Here is a 24,480-nt window from a genome sequence, read left to right as displayed (position 1 = left end):
CTCTTTGCATGTCTGGTAATTTTTGACTGGTTGAAAGTCTTTGTGAATTTTACCTTTTTGGCTGCTGGATTTTTTTAAAATTAGAAATACTGTTAAACTTCATTTTGGTACACTATTAAGTTACTTGGAAATAGTGTTATCTTCTCTGGGTCTTGCTTTTTAAGATTAGTAAGGCAGGACCAGAGCAGCATTTATTCTAGAACTAATTATCCTCTACTACTGAGGCCAGGCCCTTCTGAGTATTCTATTCAATGCCTCATGAATTATAAGATTTTCCAGTCTGGCTGTTGAAACCAGACACCATTCCCAGTCCTGTGTGATCTCCGGCTACTGTTACTTTTAATCCTTTTGGGTGTTTCTTTTCCCTGCCTCAAATAGTTTCTTCATAAGCATGTGCTGATCAGTACTTTGCTGAATACTCGCGTTCTCTCTCTGTACAGTGTCTCCTCTCTGGTAAACCGTTTTGTAAACTCTAGCTGCTGTTTTCCCCCCAGACTCACAACTCTGTCTCCTCAGTTCAGAGTCAGCCAGGTTCCATCTGGGATCTTCCTCCCTATTTTTTTTTTTAAGTTTAATACCTCATTTTGTATGTGATTCTTATAGAGATTAAACTATTCCCATATTGGGAATTAGTTTCCTTTGGAGAAAACATGAAACTTTAATTCTTTAGTCACCGAAATTTTTTTAAAGTAACTTCCAATATACCACAGTTAGTTTAAGGCTTATAACAAGTATCTGGCCATTTGGTGATTAAAGCCATTTCAACTGCATAAAACTAGAATTTGGAAACTGAAGAGCTGAGTTTCAGTCCTGACTCTATCACTTATTAACGATGTGGCCTTAAGCAAGTTGCTAAACCTCTCTGAGCCTGTTTCTAAAAGTGTGAATTTTCCATGCCTACCTGTTACGAAGTTACAAAGTTTATATGAGATAATAGATGTAAGAGAACAGATTCAGTATGCTATTCTGGGCTGTTCTTAAAGGTAATATTTGGTTTTTTTTTTTTTTTGGATACCAGTTGAGGAAAAAGATCTGGTTTAGATGGTAATATAAAGACATACTGAATCATTACAAATTGAGTATGAGCTACTGATACAGAGGTTTATGGATAGAAGTTACCTTTATGCACGCTTTTTATTTCACTGTTAGAACAGCAAGTTTTGATAATATGGCATATTTATCTTATAATTTAGAAAGTACTTTTAAGAGTAAAATCCTCATAAACAATATATTTTGCTAAAGCACTTTTTGTGTTTTGTGCTCAATTTTTAATTTCTCACATTTCTAATATCTCCTATTTTTATTGATAATTATTTTATTTTTCCAACATTTCTTACATAGGATTTTGAGAGGAGCCATGTGTATATATAAATCATTCATTTTTTTTCTGCCTGTATCAGAGTCAATATTTTGGCATCAGTAAACAATTATAATACAAATTTCTTCATATAGTCACAGTGCAGAGGTATTATACTCCACATCCTTACAGAAAGTTCAAGGCATGATTGGCACTTCATGGGCTGCAGAAAGGCAGGATGTGCACCTGGCTTCCAGAACTGTGAGAAATCAATGTTTGTTGTTTAAGCCACCCAGCCTATTGTATTAGTGTTATAGAAGCTGGAACTGACTAAGTCGCCTAGGTCTCCTATTCACCATCCTTCCTTTCCCCTCTTCACTTTCCTTTGTTTCTGTTAAGGAGGACTTATTTCCAAACTCTTCAAAAGAATTAGATTATGACCTTTCCTTCTCTCCTATTTTCCTTCCCTTTTCCAGAAAAGGCCTGTCTCACAAGAGAAAGCATGACCACCCAAATAAACCTTGGGATGACAAAAGTATACTGCTTTCATAAAGTGGCCGTGCTGCTTTTATGTCTCTGACTTCCAGTTACTCTTCTGCTTATGCATGATCTAAAGTTTGTCTTAGGTTACTTAAGTAAAAACACCACTAGAGTCATCTCCTCTGACTAAATGAACTACTAGTAAATGCCTTGAAATGAAACATTCAGCTACATCAATATTGAAAGGACATACTTCTATTCCTTCTTAATGACATTGAATTTGCTTTAAAATTGTAAATATAGGGTGCTGAATTCTTGGGTTTTTAGTTGGGTCTTGTTGATGATTTTGTCTTGGGACCTAAGAATCCGAATGAATTAAATTTGAAATAATTTAGTACAGCAGAAACCAACACAATGTTATACAGCAACTATACTCCAATAAAAATTCATAAAAAAAGAAAGTAAAATAATTTAAAATACTAATCACCTACTGCTTTACTAGTTTAAAAAGTAGATCCCCTTGTCCACTTCCCTTTCTGAAGTAATTTTCTATTAATGTAGTAAGTAATGTCAGGTCTGGGATAGGAAGTGAAGAATACTTTGTTAGCTTCTGGTCTGACATAGCCTTAGTGTTCATTAATTTCAATTCAATAAATGTTTATTGAATACTTACTCTGTGCCAAACTCAAGAAATCCCTGTCTTAGGTGAGGAAGCCAATTCTTACAATAGAGTATGATAACTAAGTACACTGGTGGGGCAAGAGAGGAGCTGTAACAAGCTCTTCAGTTTATTACCAGAAATAAGACTTGATTCTGTCATGTGTGATTAGACATATGAAATCAAAGCCTATTCACATGAACCTGTCTTAACCAAAATAGGGAGGCGTTATGCAACAATTCCATGTAAAATGAATATTAATTTCTGTATTCATTACAATATCCCTTAATAGCTTTGTTTTCATATTTCTGATTGATCTTCTGTGGGCTCCAAACACTGCAGACTTCCTTGCCTGGGGCTGTCTGTCAGGTAGTTAATGATCTGTAAGCAGTGTTTTATGTAAGTAGTTTTCAAACAACTTATCGACCCTTTGATGTACAGTATGTTGAGAACTAAATATGTAAAGTATTTTAGCATAAATTCTCCACAATTAAATATTTTCCTCAAGCTTTAAGATTAAATTCTAGAACCTCCTGGAGAAAAATTATAAATGTCAGCTGTGCTTTTCATTATCAGGAAATAAAAGAGATCTTTCAAATGTTCCTAGGGGAAATAGGTTTCAAATCTTTGCTAAATACCTTAAACAAACAGGCAATAAATATATTTGCTTCACCTAAGCTCATAAACACTGCATTACGTATGATGTCAACTTTAGTTAAAACCTCTTCAAATAGTCCCTGAATTAAGAGGAGCTTGAAACCTGATTAAATAACGAAAGGATAGGGAAAATCTTTGCAAGTTTAATTTTTTAGGCCTAGAATTGAACCTTGTACCTTTGGGCTCAAATATTTCCATGGGAATATAGACTTTTTTAGTAGTCATTTATACCACCGTATATAACACACGATTCCTCCTGGCCCAAACCCCACTGTTTCCTAAGGGAGATCCCCCAGTTCAGGAGGTAGAAGAACAAAATTCAAACATGTAGAAGAGTTTTGTGAGCTTTATTGGTTGGTGAGTGACATGAAATCTCATAGGCTTCCATTTTCACTTCTTTTATTGGCAACTATCCCTACGCGAAAGTAAAATTGCTGCTCTTCTTGATTTTTAATTGTAGTTATTATTATTTTAGCTCAATTATTTTGTTGGTTAGAGGTTTTTAGTAAAATTTTTTGTAGTAATATATAATTGTGTTACACTATTTTTTCTGTAAGATTCATTAATGACTTTAAGATATATATATTTATGGCTTGTTTCTAACGTTTTTACACTGAGGGCTTTTTTTTTCCAACATAGCATTGTCTGTCATGGAGGGGGATTGGTCATTTTTGCTTTGCCTGAGGCTGTGGTGTGCGTACACACACACACACACACACACACACACAAATTTGATTCATGCCATAGAAAGAAGAGTAGTAAAACCATGTCAGATTTCAAGTACAGTGATATTCTAAAATCTAAGCTACTTTATAAGTCAGAAGTGTTTAAGGAAACAAACCCTGAACATCTTCATTAATCAAGCCCGGTGTGGCTGCCTGTGTTTGCAGCAGCATGACAAAAATACCTCAGCCCCCAACTTCTTTTTATCCAAACCCAGTTGGAAGTAGATGAGGCAGATTCTAGGCTAAGCCGTAGATCTTGTGAAATTTGTCTTTCCCCTCCTTTTCCTGACTTTCCCCTCCTGCACATTCCCCCTCTTTGTCCTTCTATTCCTCTCACGCTTCCTGCACCCATTTATACCTATTGATTGACTGCTTACACCACTCCTGAAATGCCTTCACACTGAAGCGATACCTCAACCAGACTTTTATCTCTGATTGTAGGAGAGGCTTATTCCTTGTTAGGAAAACCTTGTTTCCTCTGCAAGCTGGTGAAGAGATTGTTTTTGGAGAGTGAGGTAGGAGGAGGCCCTTGGGAGCTTCTGAAATCACAGTTGTCCTAGTCACGCACATTTGATTTAGACCTTATGATGTTTTCAGTATCCAAGCAGATGCTGTACGGTAAGCCCCTGTAAAAGAAAAAAATTGTGTGGACCCTTGTTAAAAATGGCAAGGAAAACTTTATTCAAGACTATTGCCAAGGGAAGAGAGATGGAACTCCACTGAAATAAAAGGCAGGAGGATTTTTAAACACTGCAGGCGGCGGGGGAGGAGGGTGAGTTGGAGGACAAGTACTGGAGGACCTTGAGGGGAGACTGGTCAGTGCGATTATCTGTGTTCATCCGCATCTGCTAATTGGTGCAAATCAGAGTTAGGCTCCCACTCTCCCACAGAGACTGGGACACAGGCTCTATCTCCCTTGATGATTGTATTTCAAAGGGATGGCTTCTTTGAGGTCCTTGAGAAAAACATCCCTGGGTTGTAAAACTGGCAGGAGACTGGAAGAAGATTCACACCTGAAAGGGGCAGAAGAATTTTCAATTGCAAATTTGCTACAGTAAATGCTATAAGAAAAGGAAAGTCAGGGGACTATAGTGTGGGGAGAAAAACCCCCCAAAAACCTGTCTCAAGTTTAGTCAAGCTGAGAAACTGACCCCTTCTTGTCATCCACTTTCCACATTCTTTCCCTTTCTAACCCCACCTCTAAGCTCTCCAGTTGTTAAAAAACATTATCAAGGTTTCTGGTTCTCACTGAAATTGATTGAAGTTGATCTCATGTCCCGGCATTATTGGTTTCTTCCATTTGCGACCCTTGTCCTGCCCTAACACAGGTATACCTGTTGGCATTTATCCTCTCTCTCAGTAGGTTGCCTACCCTCTCTTTTGATTTTAATCTGAGTTCTGCCGTTTCTTCTATATGCCCTGTCCCTGAATCACCTACACTATGTTCTGGGATGTTTGACATTGTTTTCAGAATGGGCATTTAATGATTTTCATGTTGTAACTGTCCTTATTTGGACAGATATCCTCAGACACACCAGGAACACAGAATTATTTACACCTCTGGTTGTAAAGTTTTGCCTAAAATCAATATCGTTTGGGCTGCATTCTCTCCATTAATAGAGATGTTCTCATACTGAGTATTAATATTTATAGTAACACAACAAAGGAAAAGAGCAGATTGGATAGAAAGACACCATGGAAGCAGCAGCTTTGCTTTCTGACAGTGAGAGGAAACCACGTGATTGCACCTGGGCAAACCTCCAGCCCAGCACAGGCTTTTCAAAGAAAACATGGCTGATGCTTTGGAGTGAAAAATCTCCATCCTCATGTAGGAAAGCATGTTTCCTACCAATTGATTTTAGTCTCCTCTAGAATTTTAGTTTCCCATAATCCCCACCATGAGAGTTCATAGGACATAATGATCCAAAGCAGCACATTTTCAAAAGCCTGGGTAGTTAGCCCAGAATAAGACCATTGTTAGCAAGGGCAGGCTTTAGCAGAACAGTTCAGGGTGAGCATTGGCTGTGATTATATGCTCCAGTTTGCACCCAGACAGCTCCATTTAATACCTATTATTCCAGCATAATCATTAATAGCAAACCCCTTTACTCTCAAATGGGTCCTGATTTGGATAATAAATTATATGGTCACTTGAACTTTGTCACTCCAAGTACTGATTCCTTCTGAGGGTCCTCTACACCTGTACCCGTGTGTAGTCAGAGTACTCCTCATTCTACTTGCTTTCAGATGTGCAATTATTGGATTAAATTTTCTCATATTCACTCTTTCTCTTTCACACACACACACACATACACATACACATGTACAGACATGCATACCACTACCTCCAAAGAAAAAAATGTACTTCGTAGGCTGACTAACTTTTAAGCATAATTTAAGAAGAAAAATGTTTTCTTAAATACAACATAATATGCGAAGATACTTGCCCATAGTGAACGCAGAGCTTTGTATTATTGATATGACGCTAAGCACAGTTCCTTCTCCAACTGGGCTCATTGCTTTGTGTCTTCAAAAAGCAGAGATGTGGTGGTGACCTTTTATCTACAGAAAGATTTGAAAATTATTTTAAAGCAAGTTTGAAGCCAAAGGTTGGAAAATTCTTTTAAAGCAAGTTTCCTCTTCCTTCTGCCTTTGTAAAGGGTAACTGGTAAAATGATTTATTTTCTTTGGTCTTAAGCAAATTCCCAGAAGCAAGTAAGGGGGTGGTTACTCATGGAGGAGGGTTAGTCATCTAGTTACAAGTGGACATTGGTATTCACATTTCTCAAAAGCTGAAATTGAATCTCAGAGCAATTACATAATTCATTGAAGACATTGCTAATAAGCAAGAGGGCCAGGGCTGATCTGATTTCATAGCCTGTATCCTGAATCAGTCCCCTGTGCTGCCTTCCAACTATGTCATAATTTGCTGAAAGTGTGGCTTCTCCACCAAGGCAGAGACTTTGGCCTCTCTGTGTTTAGCATACCACGGGCATTGGGTAAATATTAAATGAACCAATTATTGAAGTCATGCATGAGAGGCAGAGGGAATAAGAATGACAGCCAGAGTGGGTGGGGGGCACAGGGTTGGACCTAAAAGGTCAAGGATGGTGGCAAGTGTCTGTCAGTAAATGTTCACAAGGCGTCATGAGGACTCTCACTAAGAGTCCCAGGTGAGAAGCAAATTTAGCATGGGGTGGTGGGGGTCAAATGATATAATGAAGATAAGGTTCAAGAGTGAGGGTTTGGTGGCAGAACAGTTTGACCGTTTTTCTGAGCAGCTTTCTTGCCCCTTAGGCTAGGAGACAATTCAGGATTAAGGCGTGGGCTTTGAATTCACTGAAGCCTCAGGTTGAGCCCTTTAAAAAAAGCCAAAAGTATAGAGGTAACTGCTTTACATTCAGTATCCCATTTCATTCTCACAATGGTTTTTTGAGGTAGATAGTTTGATTCCTATTTTATGACCAAGCCCCCCGAGACTTTGGAGTGAAGTCACTTGAACGAGGTCATGCACAATAGGTCAGCTTTCCAATCCAGGTGTGTCTGACCCTAGAGAATGGGTTCTCAGCTGTCCTTCTCCTCAGAAGGGCTTCATGAGAATGCTGATGCCACTGAGGTAAGACCAAACCACCAACCGCATCTCACTCAGTGACACTACCTCCTACTTCACCAGAGGTGTTAAGCAAATTGTCATTTCTATCAATAGCAAACATTTACAGAATATGTACCGTGGCCAGAATCTGTTGCAAATACTTTCTATGTACTAATTAATTAAGTCCTTAAGACAGTGCTATGAGGCACATACTATGATTTTCTTCATTTTAACGATGAGGAAACTGAGCTGTAGAGACGTTAAGTAACTTGTCAAAGGTTATGTAGCTAGTAAAGAGCAGAACTGGAATTTGAATCCGAGTAGTCTGGCTCTAGAATTTGTGTCCTCAACTACAGTTGACCCTTGAACAGTGTGGTGGTGAGGGACATCCACCCCTGGAGCAGCCAACCATCCCCATAAAACTTACAGTCCACCCTCCGTGTACGTGGCTCCCACGCATCCAGGATTCTGCTTCTGCAAATGCAGCCGAGCACGGATGGTGCAGTACCGTGGTATTTACTACTGAAAAAAATCTGTGTGTAAATGAATCTGCATAGTCCAAACCCGTGTTGTTCAAGGGTCAACTGTGCTATGCGATTATTTACATTATCTACTGACTCTTCGATGAGAGGGTAACTTGCTGAGGACTATATCCATAAATTAGTTTCATTTAAAACCACTGCCATCGTCCTATCTTTCATCCTGAAGAGTGTTCTCGCAAGGATAATAGGAGCCCTGGATTTGTAATAGTGATGATAATAATAATAGCTAATAACCACTGAACATTGTCTATGTGGTAGACACAGTGCTAAGAGCTTTATTTCCCTTTTGTAATTTAATCTTCCCAACAACATTGTGAAGTAGGCTTATTATTCTTGTTTTGCAGATGAGGAAACTGCAGCTTGAGTGTAAGAAACTTGCTCAAAGTTACACAGCAAGTCACAGCTGTGTAAAAGCCAGCATCTGTCTGCTTTCCTTGAAACCACCAGATGCTCTGCTGCCTCCCAGCCTAAGGCTGCTTGAGCCTTTGATTCATTAATTAGTTTTGCTGGATGGTGTCCATTTTACACTGCCCATGAGGGCCTGTTACTGTACATGCTCACTTCGCTTTCAGGAGAAAAAAGGCAAATTACCAAAAGAACGAATTAACACCAGGGAACTTTTCCACAAAATAACATTCCTGGGATGCCACTTGGTTAGTATTCACTTACTGCTACATTTCACACTGTGTCATGTGTTTTTTTGCATCCGTTAAAGCTATACTTCCAACACACCAGAGGACTGGATGCCTATAATCAAGGCAAAGATTAAACTGAAAAGTTAAATGAGGCTTAGGATATAAACGTTTAAAGAAGCAAGATAACTGTTTTAGAAAGTTTTATGTTATAAATATTTCAATATAAGGTTTTGGATAGTATACGTACTGTGGTTAAATATATACGTGTGTAAACAAAACAGAAATAAATACCTTTCTATATTGTTATTAAAGATGTCAGTGAAATTATAGAAATTTAAAACTGGAGGAAGCTTAGAGATCATTTAGTCTAGACCAGGAAACTAAGCAGGACCAATATTGCTGACTTGACTTGGCAAGCTTCCAAGAATCTTGCAAAATTCAGATTAAACATCATCTTCTTTACAAATTGTTTCCTATCTCCCTTCTCACACCTGCCCCTTCCTGGCTGCAATTCATTTTTTAAATTATCTTAGTACATTCTGTGTACTATGTGGCTATGTGGGTCATGGCCTCTTTATCACTTTATTTTACATGGCTCTCCCCCTCTTCTGCCTTCTAAGCTCCTTGAAAGCAGGGACTGTTTTCCCTTCAGTTTTATATTCTCAGGAGACAGCGCAATGCCTGGAACTTCATCAGTGTTAGATGAATCTTCTAACGTGTGTGAATGAGTTTGCAGAGATCTCAGGGTTAGTTAGTAGTGGAGTGCAAATGAGGGCACCGATTTTTCCGACTCACCGACCAATGATCCTTCTACTACACTTTGCTGCTTCTCTATTCTAATTTGAATTTCCCATCATAACTGAATTCTAAACACATTTTTTAAAAAGGACATTATCAGAAGCTATCAACAACCAAAAAAGTTAAATTGATATGTCGGTGTAAAATTCTTACCCAGTGACTAGGGAGTACAGAATATAATTTCTCAAAGAGCTACTAGCATCTGAAAACTTTTTTAAAAGGCTTATGTAGTTTTCCTTAAAAATTCGACTTAGGATTTATATCCTTTTGATCTAGAGTGACACTCAGAACCTGGATGTTCCATATTGAAATTACTGAAGTGTTGAGGAAAGATAACCTAAATTTGCTTTCTTGTCAATCACTGGGAACAAAGCAAACCTTCCATGTGTGAGAGAAGATTTGGTTGGAAGGCAAAGATTTTGTTCATTCTTGAATAATACCAATTTCTTCTGTTTATAGTTATCTTGCTGGCTTCAAAAAATACTTCAGATGTAGAAAACCTCTTAGTATATTGAAGGGTATGGGATTATGAATCTGCAAAATTAGATACAGGAAATAGAAGTTCATCCTTCTCTCAGTAGATAATCATTTTTTAAAATTAAATTACTTAATGCCTCTATCTATCTAGATTTGTATGTGGCTTATAATATATTTTCAGAGTGGAAAAGAAACTTAGAGATCCTTCTAATTTTGTAGTTGAGGAAACTGAAGTCCAAATAAGTAAAGTGATTTTTCAAAGAGTTGTCCTGACCAATTTGGGACCAAAGTCAAGGTCTCCAGGGTCAGAGTACAGTATCCCACTGCTTCTCTGATGAACAGGTTTTCACTGATTATGTTGGAAGTTTCTTCTATTATGTACAAATGCTACTGGTTGAAATGCTTTTAGCTGACATTACATTTTTTTCTTTAATACATGGTATTAAATGTTCTATCATATATGGCCAACTTCCTTATTTTATGGATGATAAATTGTGATTTAGAGAGATAGTTAACTGAATTACCCAAAATTAAATAGTCAATTTGTGGTAGTTCTGGAAATAGAATTTAGGGCTTCTGACCTCCCAATCCAGGGCTCTCTTCTTGAAACTCTACTTGGTTCTCCAACAGAGCAAATTAAACACATATCCACAAAATAGCAAGGTCAAATGTTTTTACAATTCTAATAAGTTCATCTAAGCCTAGACTTGAAAAAATGATTAAATTTACTGTTTTTTCTCTCTTGAGAACTCTTGTAGTAAACCATTTATGTATTCATTTATTCATCAAGCATATTGATTTTTCTATTATGGATCTCAAACTGTGCCTCAAGCTGGGGATTCGGAGATGAATAATCATGAGTTTGGGCCTCACAATTTAGTAGAGGGAAAGAGAGATATAAAAAGTAAATATAGAAAACTGTCACAAGTGTGGCAAAATAAGTAAGAAAATGTTAGAGGACAGAGCAGTCCAGTCTACCTGAAGGGTTGATTAAATCTTCATTGAGTAGGTGTTACAGCGTTCTGAACTTTAAAGATGGGTTAGGTGTTCCCGTGGAGTAAAAAGTGGGGCCAGCACTCAAGAAAGAGTGAAAGGTGCTGAGCAATGATATAATAAAATTATAAAAATAGTTTATATAACTTCCGCATAGGTTGCAGCAGGAGTGCCCAGGAAAGTGAGGCTGGAGAAATCAGAGTTGGCCTGATGTAAGGATACGTGTGCTATGCCCAAGAGTTTTGAATTTATCCTATGAAAAACAACGAGCCAAGGATACTTTTATAGCCTAGGCTTTATTTTAGAAAGACCTACTATGGCAGAATGTGTGTGTTTATGTGTGTAAGGGAACGATCTAGCAAATAGGGACCCTCGTGATTCTTCAAGGAAAAGATGCTAAGGTTGCCTAGGCTAGGACAGTAGAAGTGAGGTCGTAGAGGAGGGAGAGGAATTAAGGTGTAAAAGAGGCAAAAGGAGAGGAATTTGGTGAGCAAAGAGATGTGGGGAGTTGGTAATGGAAGTGACATTGAACTAAAATTAAGAGAGCTGAGTACTAATCTATGATCTTGAATTAGGATTATGTTTTCTAACCATCAATTTCTTTTTTGTCAAATGGCCAAGTAGGACTTTATTAGACTTCAAGTCTCTAAAAATCAATTGATTCTCTTTTAGATATTCACATTGTATATAAATAGGTTTAAGGATTTAAGGCCTCCATAATAATTATAGCTAACATTTACCCTTTATCATATATCGTTATGAATGTTGACTCAGTTGATCCTCATTATAACCCTTTATGGTAGATGATAATGCAATTCCCATTTTACAGATGACGAGCTGAGGCTTAATGTTTTCAAATCACATCTTTTATCTTCTGCATGTCTTAGTCCACGTGGGCTGCTATAACAAAATACCAAAGAGTGGGTGGCCTAAAAACAACAGAAATTTATTTCTCACAGTCCCGGAGGGTGGAAGTCTGAGATCAGGGTGCCAGCACGGTAGAGTGAGGGCCCCCTTCCGGGTTTCAGACTTCATGTTGTATCCTCACATTGCAGAAAGGGTAAATTCGCTCTCAGGGCTCTCTTTTATAAGAGCACCAAATCTAATCACCTTCCAAAGGTCCCAAAGTTCCTACCTCTTAATACTATCACCTTGGGTATTAGGTTTTCAACATATGAATTCTGGGAGGACACAAACATTCAGACTATAGCACCGCTCTTTTTATTCTCTGCGTAATTTTTCTCATGAAGCACTTGGATTGTACCCAACTCCTTCCTAGGTCCATTACTAGGAATATTATTGCATATTAATTAATACTGGCTATTGTAACAGGTATAACACTCAATCTTATTGGTTTACCATAGCCTAAGTTTATTCCTTGTGCATGTGAATCCAGTTAGTATCAGGAGGTAGATCTCTCCTCTACACAGTCATTCAGGGGCCCAGGCTGATGGTGACTCTTCAGGATCACCTTTGGCACTGACGTCTATCTGAAAGGGGAAGAGAGAGAGTGGCTGATAGAGCGGGAGGTTTTTTGTAGGCCTGGTCTTGAAGTATAACTCATTTCTGCCCCTCTTCCATGTGTTACGTGCAAGGGAGACTGGAAAATGTAGTCTAGTTGTGTGCCCAGGAGGAAAGAAAAAGGAGGCTTGGTGAATAGGTAGATACTCTCTTTTAAAGGTGGGACTTGAACCTGGACCATCTGACTTCAGTCTCCTCACCCAAACCACCATGTTATATATTACCTTTTGGACTTGATTGCTCTCATGGAATCAACAGTAATCAAACTATTTTGTACATAAAGCAACGTGAGGATACAGGTTGACTTTATAGTGAATATTACACTGTGTAGTTAAGATTTGTGGCTTCATACAGGTAAGAAATAAATCCAAAATATAAATTTCATAAACTCTCTTCTCAGTTTCTCATTAAGTTCAGTGACTTAGTGAGGTTAATTTGTCAGCTTGAAGCAATTAAAAAAATACATTTTACTTTGACTTTCATTTTCTGATAGGTCTCATATATTGTACCCATTGTAATGAAACTTAATCATTTCATAAACTCATAACACTTTAGAAATGGAAGGAACCTTTAAATTATCTCTCAAACTAGTCTGATTTCCTCATTTTGCAGATGAGGATAGAGACTCAGGGACTTACTCAACATTTCACTCTTCAGGACAACATCCCGTCTTTCTTTTCACTGCTCTCACTGCTCACTCTATCATTTCCCTGAAGAAGCTCTTGGGCTGCCTGCTCTCCTTCCTAGGAGCAATTACAGGAATATTATTAGTCATAAAAGAACAGTGTGACTCTCATAGTGTTTAGGAATTGGGGATGTTCTGATTCTTCACATTTTGGGGGTACAATTTGGGATTAAGCAGGAAATCTACTTTTAAACGTTTGCCTTTAGAAACATTTAAAAGAATATTATGGACCATTTTCCCCTCGTAGTAATTGGAGTTGGTTATCTTTTGAAATGTCTACTTTCACTATGAGGTAAATATGGGAAGTGAGACTGTTGAATGGTGAATTTCCTGGATCCTACTTTGAAGGTGGAAACTTGTCTTTTGCTCTTAAAAGTGGGAGTAGAAAATACTTCTTTTTTTTTAAATTGAAGTCTAGTTGATTTAGTGTTGTGTTAGTTTCTGGCATACAGCAAAGTGACTCAGATGTGTGTGTGTGTGTGTGTGTGTGTGTGTGTGTGTGTGTGTGTGTGTGTATACACATACACACACTCACACACAGATATATGTTCTTTTTCATATTCTTTTCCATTATGGTATATTCCAAGATATTGAATATAGTTCCCTGTGCTGTACAATAGTTCTGATTGATAATTAGCTTTTGTTAATTTTAACTTTATCTAAAAAAAGGAAATATCCTAGTCAGTATATTATTTTTAGTTCAAAGAACAGAGACATCATCAAATTACGTCAGGAAAAAAGGGGCTCACTGAAACCTATTCTATAAAATATTTCAGGAATTGAGGAAAAAGTTCAGGAAGACCTCAGGAGAGGCAGACACCAAGGCAGGTGGTGGAACTACCTACTTCTTTATCTCTTACCTTTGCACCTGTGCTTTTTTCCCACTCCTATGTGTCCCCATGTCTCAACACAGTGAGGCTCTCACAAAGCTCTCCACAGGTTACCTGACTCCTGATGCCAAATGACCTTTGGACTCAAGTGCCCATTTCCATGGGACAATTCTGTGACTTTTAGTTCAAATTTCTAGAGAAATGGATTTGATTGGTCCAGTTCCTCTTTTTCAGAGCAGACCTTACCAGCAGAAGTTGTTGGACAGTTTATAAAGAGACCAATATTCTTTGAGGTTTGCCTTTCTCAACATCACTTCTCATTTAAAACATGGATATAGAAGATGTTCATGATTGAGCTGAGGGGCAGTGAATCTAAAACTCCCCCAAGAATGAATCTTCTTCTGTTCTGCCTCTTTCTCTTAAAATAGACTGTGGTACATCCTCTGGTTGAGAGTTTGATTCTGTTAACAGAGACCGTACTGTTATTAGGATTATTATCCTTTGTGGCAATCTGTTTTTCCCCAATAATTTTATTTTTTCCATATGAAACTAGAGCAGTTTTAGAAAACAAGCTCTGTAAAAATGTCATTGACATTTGGTTATTTCCTCCCCAATCATCCTGACTTCATAAATTATGTGAATTTTTGAAATTTCATTGAACTTTTTAAATGGCCATTTCTTTTAATTAGATTGCTTCATCATGAAAGTCTAAAAATGTGCCCTATTTTTTCAGTCTAATGAATTAAAGTGAGAAATTGGCTGTCTCAACAAGTTTTTGTTTCAGCACATTTTTTCCATTCAAAGTGATTTACAGCAACCTGAATCCACTAACTAGCTTGCACTTCAGATGCCTATTGGTGCACGTAGGTGATGCTTGATTTCTGCTTAGAAGGTGTAATGCATACTCTGGGGAGCTAGTCAAGCTGGGTAAAACTATTAAATAGGAGTGTATGGAGACAAACAAAATTTCAGAGTCAATGAGACAAATCAGAATACAAATAAGAACTGAAATCTAATGGAGAGGAAACCAAGTAGGAACAAATTCACAACTTGACGCTGAATTTACTCTCTTCTGTAGCTTGTGTCAGATTAATTTTTTTTACATGCATCTCATGTCAACACAATTATGTGTGTATACATATATATATATATACACATAGATTTTTTAAAATATTAAATTAGAACTTTTATAGAATATAGATCTTTCTCTAACAACTATATCTTTTAAATTTATATGTTGTATCATTTTGGTATTCATTAATTACATTACTAGTTAAAATTAAAATAACATTTAAGTAATGCTATACAATTTAAAAGCAGTTTCACATACATTATCTCATTTGGTCTTTATAAGGACTCGATGGAGCTATCTTAGAGATGAACAAACCAGTTCTTTGAAAGGTGAATGGGCTTAAGTATTTACTCAAGTATAGTATAGGTTAAGGTAGACTTGCACTGAGATATTTCAGTTCCAGAGCCCATGTCCTTTCTAGGCTACCAAGCATCACATATAGGAACAGTGACACTCTTCTTGCTTTCCTTCACATCACCTGGAACTATAGTCTACTGCATGTGCGTGGAGCTCTGTAGAAAAGGCGTCATATGATCGTGTTGAAGATCATGGTTTCTGAAAGCAAACTGTCTGAATTCTCACCTCTGTTTTTCTCTATTACTGTTTTACTTTGGGCAAGTTACTTACCATTTCTCTGGCTCAGTTTCTTCATCTGTAAATTGGGGATAATTATAGTTTCCTCTTTAATGGTTGTTGTGATGATAAAATGGAATAATGCATAGCATACAGTGAATATTCTATGGATGTTACTTAGCAAATACCACTATTCCTTAAATTGTTTCTAGAGTGAATGGATTTTCTTACATTTAGAATGTGATATGCATAGCTTTGTGCTCTTATTGACCAAAGGCCAGCAACCACTACTCAAGGTAAATGATTTGCATAAATACTATTCTGTGAACCCATTTTTCATATTTATGTATACAGTTGGTTCACAGGTAATGGCTAAAATGTGACCATATTAACATATATATAAACATATATGTGTATATAATTATATACAATTAAATGTGTCTATATAGGTATGTGTATATATATATATATAATTTTTAAAAATTTATGCACACATATAAACCAAATGCTATTCAGAATTTTTTTTCTTATGGAGAAGGTAAAAAATAGTTAGAAACAAAGATTTTGCTAAAATGCCTTATAAGACTTCATTCCAGAGTATTCCAGTCATAATAGCTTGGCAAAAACATTTAGGAATCTTAAGATATGATTTAAGAGGCAGTCTCTTAAGGCCATGTTTCTGGGGAACCAGTAGGGCAGTATCCTATTGTTGAAATGTTATATGAAGGTAATAACCTTGAAAGGCAGCAATTAGAGCTGGGCAAGACTTGGTAATCCTGTTTTCATAAGAATTAAAACCTATGTGTTCTCTAGTGTCATTTCACAAAAATGTAGGAGGCAACATTTTGTATTAATGCATCACATTCAGGGAGGAGAAACTAGCGGAAAGGTGTGGGGCTTTTTGTTTTATCTTTTGTGACTTGGGGATTGTCACATGAAGAAAATTGTTCGTTCTTTTTTCATTTAAATCTTCTCCAGGGGGTCTTGCATCATTTTAGTATGACGCTGATTGTCTGTGAAGTCTATTTTGTTCATTTGGAAAGCCCTAATATTTGATTAGATTAGTTTATCATGAGCTCTGTCTGACTCCGTGTAGAGAATTCTAGTAACTGCTTGAATTTTTTACAGTCTCATTAACCTTTTAAAGGAAAACCACAGGAATTAGTTTTACCTTCTTAAACTGCTTGTTTACCATTTATTAAACACATGCCACATACTAGCAGTTTACATGAAAACTTAGCCTTTGTCTACAAGAATTTGACATGAGAAGTTAAGATATATAGCAGACAAATAAGAAAACTGTGTGTGTGAATATGTATGCCATGCTTAGGTGAACTAAATTTTGCTAGAAGATTCACGTCCCTATTTTGAGATAGCTCATTTTACTTACCATATATACTGGCATATATAAAAATATTGAACAGTCAATATCCTCCCTACCCATGCCTTAAGACTCTTTGAGTACAGGATTATCCATCCTTCCATCCATCCATCCACCCACATCCACCTACCTACCTACCTATCATCTATTCTATTTTAACAAGGTTAATCATCCCCTTCTCATCCCCCCACAGAAAGCTTTACAACTTCAATTTTAATAAGAAGGACAAAGTCTGATAGAGATTTTTCACAAAATCCGATTTCTCACAAGGAAACTCAACCTGTGTGTCTGTGCATTTTATTCACAGGCAATGAAGAGAAAGGTCAGGGCAGAAAGGCCTTGGGTCTGTGAGGCTTGCTCTTCTGCGTCACCTTTGTTATTAATTCCTTAACATTTAGTCCCATATTCTCTGAAGGGGGAGGACATGCCTCTCTTCTTCCCAGTGCAGCTCCTACCTTATCCTTCTCTTCATTACACCATATGGGCATCATTTTCCCTCCTTTCTTCTCAAAGAAGAAATAAGCACACTTTCTTCACCAGAGCTCTGACATACTGAACTTAGCCAACATAATTATCCAATTGTAAAATGACTCTTTACAACCCTTTGAATTATATAAATATCTGAACAACATTTTCTTGTTTCTGTTTGTTCTGCATTGACTCAATAAGCTAGAATGATCCAGGTTTTTGAGATATCATGTTTCACTGACTTATCCTTCAATGAACACATTTGACAATATATATCCTACTGCACAACCTAGGAGGCAATGGAAAGTACTACTGTGTAGTCAGGGTAGGCTAAGTTTTGTGACAGTAGCAAAAAACCACCAAATTTTAGAGGCTTATTAACACTTTAAGGTTTCTCACTCATATGTCCATATGGTTGGCGGGGACTCTGTTTCATGTCTCTTGGGGACTCAGGCTGATATAGTCTCTACTATCAAGAATGTAATTAGTTGCTCTTGCTGGTGGGAGAAATCTGGTGAATGACACTAGCTATTAAAATGTCCACACAGACTGATATCCTTTGCTTTTGCTCGTAAGTTTAGCTTTCATTTCATTGGCCAAAGCAAGTCGCATCACCACATCTAGATTTAATTAATGGGGTGGAGAAGTACAGTTTTCCTTGTCAGGAAAAGTAGAAATGAATTTTGACATTGGCATTGGGAAGGGAAAACCAGGTGCAAATTTTTCACCTGTCAATTCTTTTCCAACATACGATAAAAATTTCCTTGTAACAAAGATGATAAAATGGCCCTGGTGGATGATGCTGAAATGGTGCCTGCCTCTTTTCTCAGGATAGAGACTAGTGGAACCCCGCTGTGTGCTCCTGGCCGCTGCAGTTCTGTGGAAAAGAGAGCCCAGCCACTATCCAGCTCTTCCTGAAGCTGTCTCAGCTCGGTCCTCTGCCTACTAGCATCACTCTCTGAAGAAACCCTAATAATCTCTTGTTCTCTAAACTGGCTTCCATTCAAAGACTTGCAGGACACATCTCATCATGACTTACATCTCTGTTTCCCTAAATTGCTATCAGAGCTCCAAGCATCCCAAATTATCTATCATCACACAGACGTTTATTTCCATTTTGTTCTGTAATCCCACCCCTTCATTCATTCCACTGTGTCCTCTACAGTTTACTGGGTGTATCGGCCAACTCCCTGCCGGGCAGTCCTACTACTCTTTCCCAGTAAATTTATTCTTCCTCTTTGAAATATATATTTCATATTCTTTTTTTCTTCTCAAACATCTCTCATATTTCATAGCAAAATGAGATAAAATCAGATATGAAACTTCATCTTCTCACCAACTAATCCGCTCACACCTACCTGACTCTGTATTCACATATCTCACCTTCACTCTTAGGATTAAATGTCCCCCCATGAATCTAATGCCAACCCCCTAGGTGCCCTCAATCTCAATTCCTTATTTCCCTTTAAGGACATTCTTTTTTTAATTAGCCACTTTCTCTCCTATATTGTCATTTTCTTTTTCTCAGATTTCTCCAGCAAGCAAGCATGCTTTTATGGCATCCATTGAAAAAATTTCCTTGAACCTTTGCTTCATTCCAACTATTACTTCATCTCCTTCTTCCCTTCACAGAAAAACTCCTTGAAAGAAATTTTTATAATTATCTGCAGTTTTGCATCTCATTCTCTAATAAACTTACTATAATCATGCTTTTCTCTTCATCATGCCATTAAAATGATTTTTATCTAGATCAAGTGCTAATAATAGCTAACACAGGGTACCTGCTATGAGGCCGGGAGTGTTCTAAATACTTTATACATATTAACTCATTTAATCCCCAAATCAACCATATGAAGACGGTGCTATTAATATCCCTCTTTTAGATATGAAAAAATACTAATCAGAGATATTTGATGATGTGCCCAAGGTTACAATGCTGTTTGAAGAAGCTTAGATTTGAACCTAGCTACTGTGGTTTTGGAGGCTCTGTTTTAACTGCTGCATCGTATTATTTTTTTAGGAGACAATTATTTCGCTTCATTTATTAAACCTTTCAGCAACGTTTGACATAACTGACCAATCCCTCTTTCCTGAAACATTTTATTCTTTGGTTTTCCATGCCTTTATCTCATGTTCTTTTTCTCTTACCTCATGTTCTGCTCCGTATCAGTTTTTTCTACTGTCTCCCTTCTTCCAGGTTTAGGTTCTGGACTATTCCTTCCCTACTTCTCTATCGGCAGCGGTAGCCTTTCCATGGTAATTTAGTCCAGTCTATGGCTTTAAATACCACCTATCAACCTAGATCTCTTAAGTGTATATCTGCAGTCTAGATCTCTTCCCTAAGCTCCATTTTATAAATGTTGCTGCCTGATTTACATCTCTACTCCTGTGTCTTATAAGAATCTCAGACTTAACACAGACAAAACAGAACTACAGTAATTTCGACCCAACCCAACTTTTGCCGAACTCCCCTTTCCCAGGCCTCCTCTATCTTCCAGAACCACCAAATTCTAATTCCTCAGGACAAGCTTAGGAGTAATCCTTAATTCCTCTTCCCCTCACAGCTCATACTCAATCCATTAACAAGTCAAACCAACTCTACTCTGAAATATGCCGCATCTGGTACTTCTTCCCAACCCTTAGTCTAGTCTGTGTCCCATCCTTCACCTCCTGAACTCCTGCAACCCCTTCACGACTGGTCTCCCTGCTTTCACTCTTGCTTTCTTCAGTCCATTCTCTAAAGATCAGCTTGAGCAAACTTCTAAAGCATTAATGAGATGACAGCATTTTCACCCAAAGGCTTTCCCTTGCAACGAGAATAAAATCCAATCTCTTTACCATGGCACCCGCCCCTACACCATCTTCCTACGTTTCTGACATAATGTCCTCAGCCTCTCAGCTGTTCAGCCACAGTACATCCACACTGGCCATCTTGCTGTCCTGGGAACACACCACACGTTTCCCCATTTCAGAACCTTGTCACTTTCTGCTCCTTCTCTTTGGAAAGTTCCTCCTTTCTTAGCTCTTCATCATGGAGGCTTATTTCTCATCATTCAGGCCATTATTCAGGTTACCTCCTCAGAGAGGTTTTCCCTGAGACTCACAAAAATCTGCCTTCCCTCCATGTTTGATTACTCTCAATCACATTACCCTACTGCATTTCTTTCAAGGAGCTAGAAAATCTAATATTGTCTTACTTAATCGTTAGTACCTAATTATTATTTGTTTTCTCCACAGGAATATGAGCTCTTTAGGGGCAGGTCTATGTCCATCTTACACATTGTTGCATCCCCATTACTCAGAACCATGCCTGATATGTGGTATTGACTCAAAATGTGACTAAGTGAGGTTCAGTGTAGAAAGCAGTATTTTGACTCGTATAATATTACATAAAGCATTCAATAAATTAAAACAAACTGAATCATCCTTAGCTAAGAAAATATTTTCTAGAGCGCAAGGAACAGAAATCCGGCTTTCAAGTTTTTAGCTTTGGTTTGATAGCCTTGTGTTTGAATCACACATGGAGAAATCCCCATTTGTATCTACCATGACAGAAAAATCTTTGTGACATTGGAAATGGTATCTGCTTCTTTTGAGGATTATGTGTCAAAGCTGTATGTTACACCTGAGTTTCTCGGTTTCACATGGGGAATGACGTGGACAATCCATGCGGTTTGGTCTCTCTTAGAAGAAAAATCCAAGCAATCTAACCTGAGTTACTGCCTGGTGGTTCCTCATCTCTGAGGGGAAGATTGATATGAATGCATGATGTACTCATCTCATTTACAAAATGATCTCAGTATACTTTATAACATTAAACAACTTCCTGTGTCCTACTTTTCTATTTAAATCTGTTTTTATATCAGTCACGTTCTTATGTTGTTGAAAGCATAACATTTCAACAGATGTTTGATTTTAAGCTGGTTTTATCTTTAGCAGATGGAAATTTTGCTTGATCATTTCACAGGAGGGTTAATACTTTGAAGAAGAGATGCTGGGTAGAAAACACAATGAAGGCAAACTCGAACCCTATCCTAATGTGATAAGTGAGGTCCAAAAATTTCAATCACCCAAACAGTTCAGTAGCCTCACTGTGAGGTTAAGAAAATGGGTGATGGGTTTTTCCAGGCTAGATATAAATCCATCCACGTTCTGGCTGTGGTGGTTGTCATTCAGTGGCAGCTGTTCCCTCAGGCAAAATGGAAAGGAATGATTTTTTTTGTTTTTTTCCCTCCTGAACAGGCATTTAATAGTCTTATTTCAGTTGGAAGCAGTAGTTGGAGAATAAGTTACAGGAGCAGACAAACCAAAAAAAAAAAAAAAAAAAAACCCAAACCAAAAAACTCCATGTAACTTAAAGTGCTTCAGACTGCAAATGTAAACATGAGGGCGAGGGGAGGCCACCGAGCTCTCTCCCCTGACCTGAGACAGGAGGGTCATGTCATTGTCGGTTCCCTTTACCATCACTACCCTCTGATCTCAGCCCTGCAGGTGGGAGGGAGGGAGGGAATGTCAGAGGCAGGGAAGAGGACTTAAAGGAACGAGGAAAACACTTTGTAAACTTAGAACCAGGGTGCAAGGTGGGGGTGCAAGGGAGCTCCTGGAGCCCTTGCCCTGGCTGAGGGGTGGGGCCAGCCCCCCCAGGAGGTGCGGGAAATACTGTTGGCTTCATGCAGCAGCCATCCCTGAGACTGGATGGAACGTTCAGGAAGATGGCAGCAATTTCAAAAATCACCCAATTAGTTCATTTCCAGGGAAATTGAGCAGAAGAATCCTGAGGAAGTGGGTTCCCACCCTCTGCCTCCCTGATTTCTGAAAAGAATTTCCCTTCCTGGCCCTTACACTCACCCCTAGATGAAGAATATAACCTTTATCAACCCACCTACTTTGAGAATAAGGTTTGTCTCAGCCCTAGTACAGGGCACCTTGTCCGGGGGTTCCCTTACTTTGATCAACACGTTGAACAAAAAGGTGTAAAAAAAGTCATATGCAAATAAATATGTTTTTGATGATACCACACATTGCCTCTATATTTCAGACTGCTCTAACAGCTCATTCTAATCTAGTCACTAATTGTTCCTGCTTCACCAAGCATTTACTGACAGAAATGGTCCTACCACATTTAACAAAGAGATCAAATCTGCATTATGGAGTAAGCATCATTGTATTTCTAGTTTCATGCATGGTGGATCCTTTATAGAGCTATATTTAATGTGCTTCTAATTAAAAAGAGTAGGGAGTATCCAAGCTTTCTCAATGTTATCTCAACTTTTGTTTTTGTTTGTGCAGCTCACCATGTTAAAACGGGCACTTGCGAGGTGGTGGCACTCCACAGATGTTGTAATAAGAACAAGATAGAAGAACGGTCACAAACAGTCAAGTGCTCCTGCTTCCCTGGGCAGGTGGCAGGTACCACACGAGCTGCTCCCTCTTGTGTGGATGGTGAGGCTTCTTCCATTGCTCTTTGGGATAGGGTAGACGAGGACTGCTTAGAACTGGAATCCCACTGTGATGCTGATGACTGGGGTTAATCCTGGGGGACCGCACCATCAACCACGTGGTTGGTACAAGGTCACTTGAAGAGCGTTTTGAAATCTAAAATCTATTGGAAGATGGTCTAAGATCTTATGCGGTTTTGTAGCAAAAGGCATTATAATGAGGTTCCAATAAGTCCATGTGCCTCTTACTTTGATGCCATGAAATATTGATTTGCCAGTGGAGGGCGAGTGTGTGTGTGTGTGTGTGTGTGTGTGTGTGTGTGTGTGTTTGTGTGTGTGTATAAATTATTTGGCAAAGGAAAAATGAAATAGATGATTAAATAGTGTGGGTACCTAAACACATGGCTGGTTCTTAACAATGAAAAAATAAACACTGCACAGATGAGTGAACGTTTAGCTGTGGATAGAATTCACATGAAATATTTTTATAGAGATTTATCAAAATATTAATTTCTTTCTTGGAGGATTCACCTAATTACAAAGGATATAAACATTTATGTGGGTCTATATAATTGATGTTATCATAAATAATAATGTGTTAAGTGCTCATATTTTCATGGTGCACTCCTTGTGATGATAGTTACTGCCCACAGTAAAAAAAAGATTGTGTTCATTTGAATGCCTTCCTGATTTTAGCCTACTTGTGGGAAATACTACATTGATTCTAAAATATTGACTCTGGTCATGGACTCACTTTCTTATATGTTTATGTAAATCAGCACATGCATGTATCCACATAGTTTCTTTCCAATATGTTATTGTCCAATTCATATATGTCCATAACATATTCATGGACAATATGTTATTGTCCAAATTCTTTCCAATATGTTATTGTCCAGAATATGTTATCGTTGCATGAAATATCCTTTAAAAATGTGCCTATCATTAACAATACTGTATTATACACTTAACATGAGATCTACCATCTTAAAATTTTAAGTATTCTTACCACAGTAAAATAAAAATTAAAAAAATATTTTTAGTCAAAAAATCTAGAAAGATTTATTCCCTTTGGACCAAAAAAAAAAAAAAAAAAAAGCATCCTTCAAAATCTAATCATCCCAGTGGTGGGAAAAATATGTGGCTGTTGTTCTTCTTTAAATGTGCACCCAAAGAATTAACAAGCCCAAACAGAAAATATTAAATTGCTTTTTCTATCTCCTGTAGCTTCAATAGTGGAACAGAAATGGTGGTGCCATATGCAACCATGTCTTGAGGGAGAAGAATGTAAAGTTCTTCCAGATCGGAAAGGATGGAGCTGTTCCTCCGGGAATAAAGTGAAAACAACTAGGGTAAGTGGACAGCCAGCCTGTGAAAGCAAAAAGTCTCTCAATTAATAGAGCACGGAGCACGTGCAGTGACATCTTTAAGTGGTGGTTGTAGGATGAGAGGTAATAGTTTTCCATAGTACATTTTTCTCCCATTTTCTCCCTGCTTCATTTTTTCATAACACATTTTTATTTCATCCAGAATAACATCTTCTGTAGATTGCCATCAACTGTCATATTACCTAATAATTAAATACTCTTTGTTCCTTCATGAGATACTGACAAAAATGTGAACACCCCCGCCCCAAGGATGCGTGTTAAATGCTGGGA

The 24,480-nt window shown here is 37.8% G+C and overlaps 1 protein-coding gene across 1 annotated transcript in view; it reads left to right on the top strand.

Moving 5' to 3' along the window:
• TAFA2 (TAFA chemokine like family member 2) overlaps positions 1–24,480 on the top strand; it is a 548,201-nt gene that overhangs the window by 464,981 nt on the left and 58,740 nt on the right. Inside the window, exons 3-4 of the mRNA XM_060026304.1 lie at positions 22,674–22,826; positions 24,050–24,174. Of these exons, the coding sequence (XP_059882287.1) occupies positions 22,674–22,826; positions 24,050–24,174 (278 nt within the window). The remainder of the gene's footprint in view (positions 1–22,673; positions 22,827–24,049; positions 24,175–24,480) is intronic.

Source organism: Delphinus delphis, chromosome 11 (assembly GCF_949987515.2).
Source record: "Delphinus delphis chromosome 11, mDelDel1.2, whole genome shotgun sequence".
Classification (NCBI taxonomy): Eukaryota; Metazoa; Chordata; class Mammalia; order Artiodactyla; family Delphinidae; genus Delphinus; species Delphinus delphis.
The sequence above is the reverse complement of the archived record's forward strand: the minus strand, read 5'-3'. Positions and strand labels throughout refer to the sequence as shown.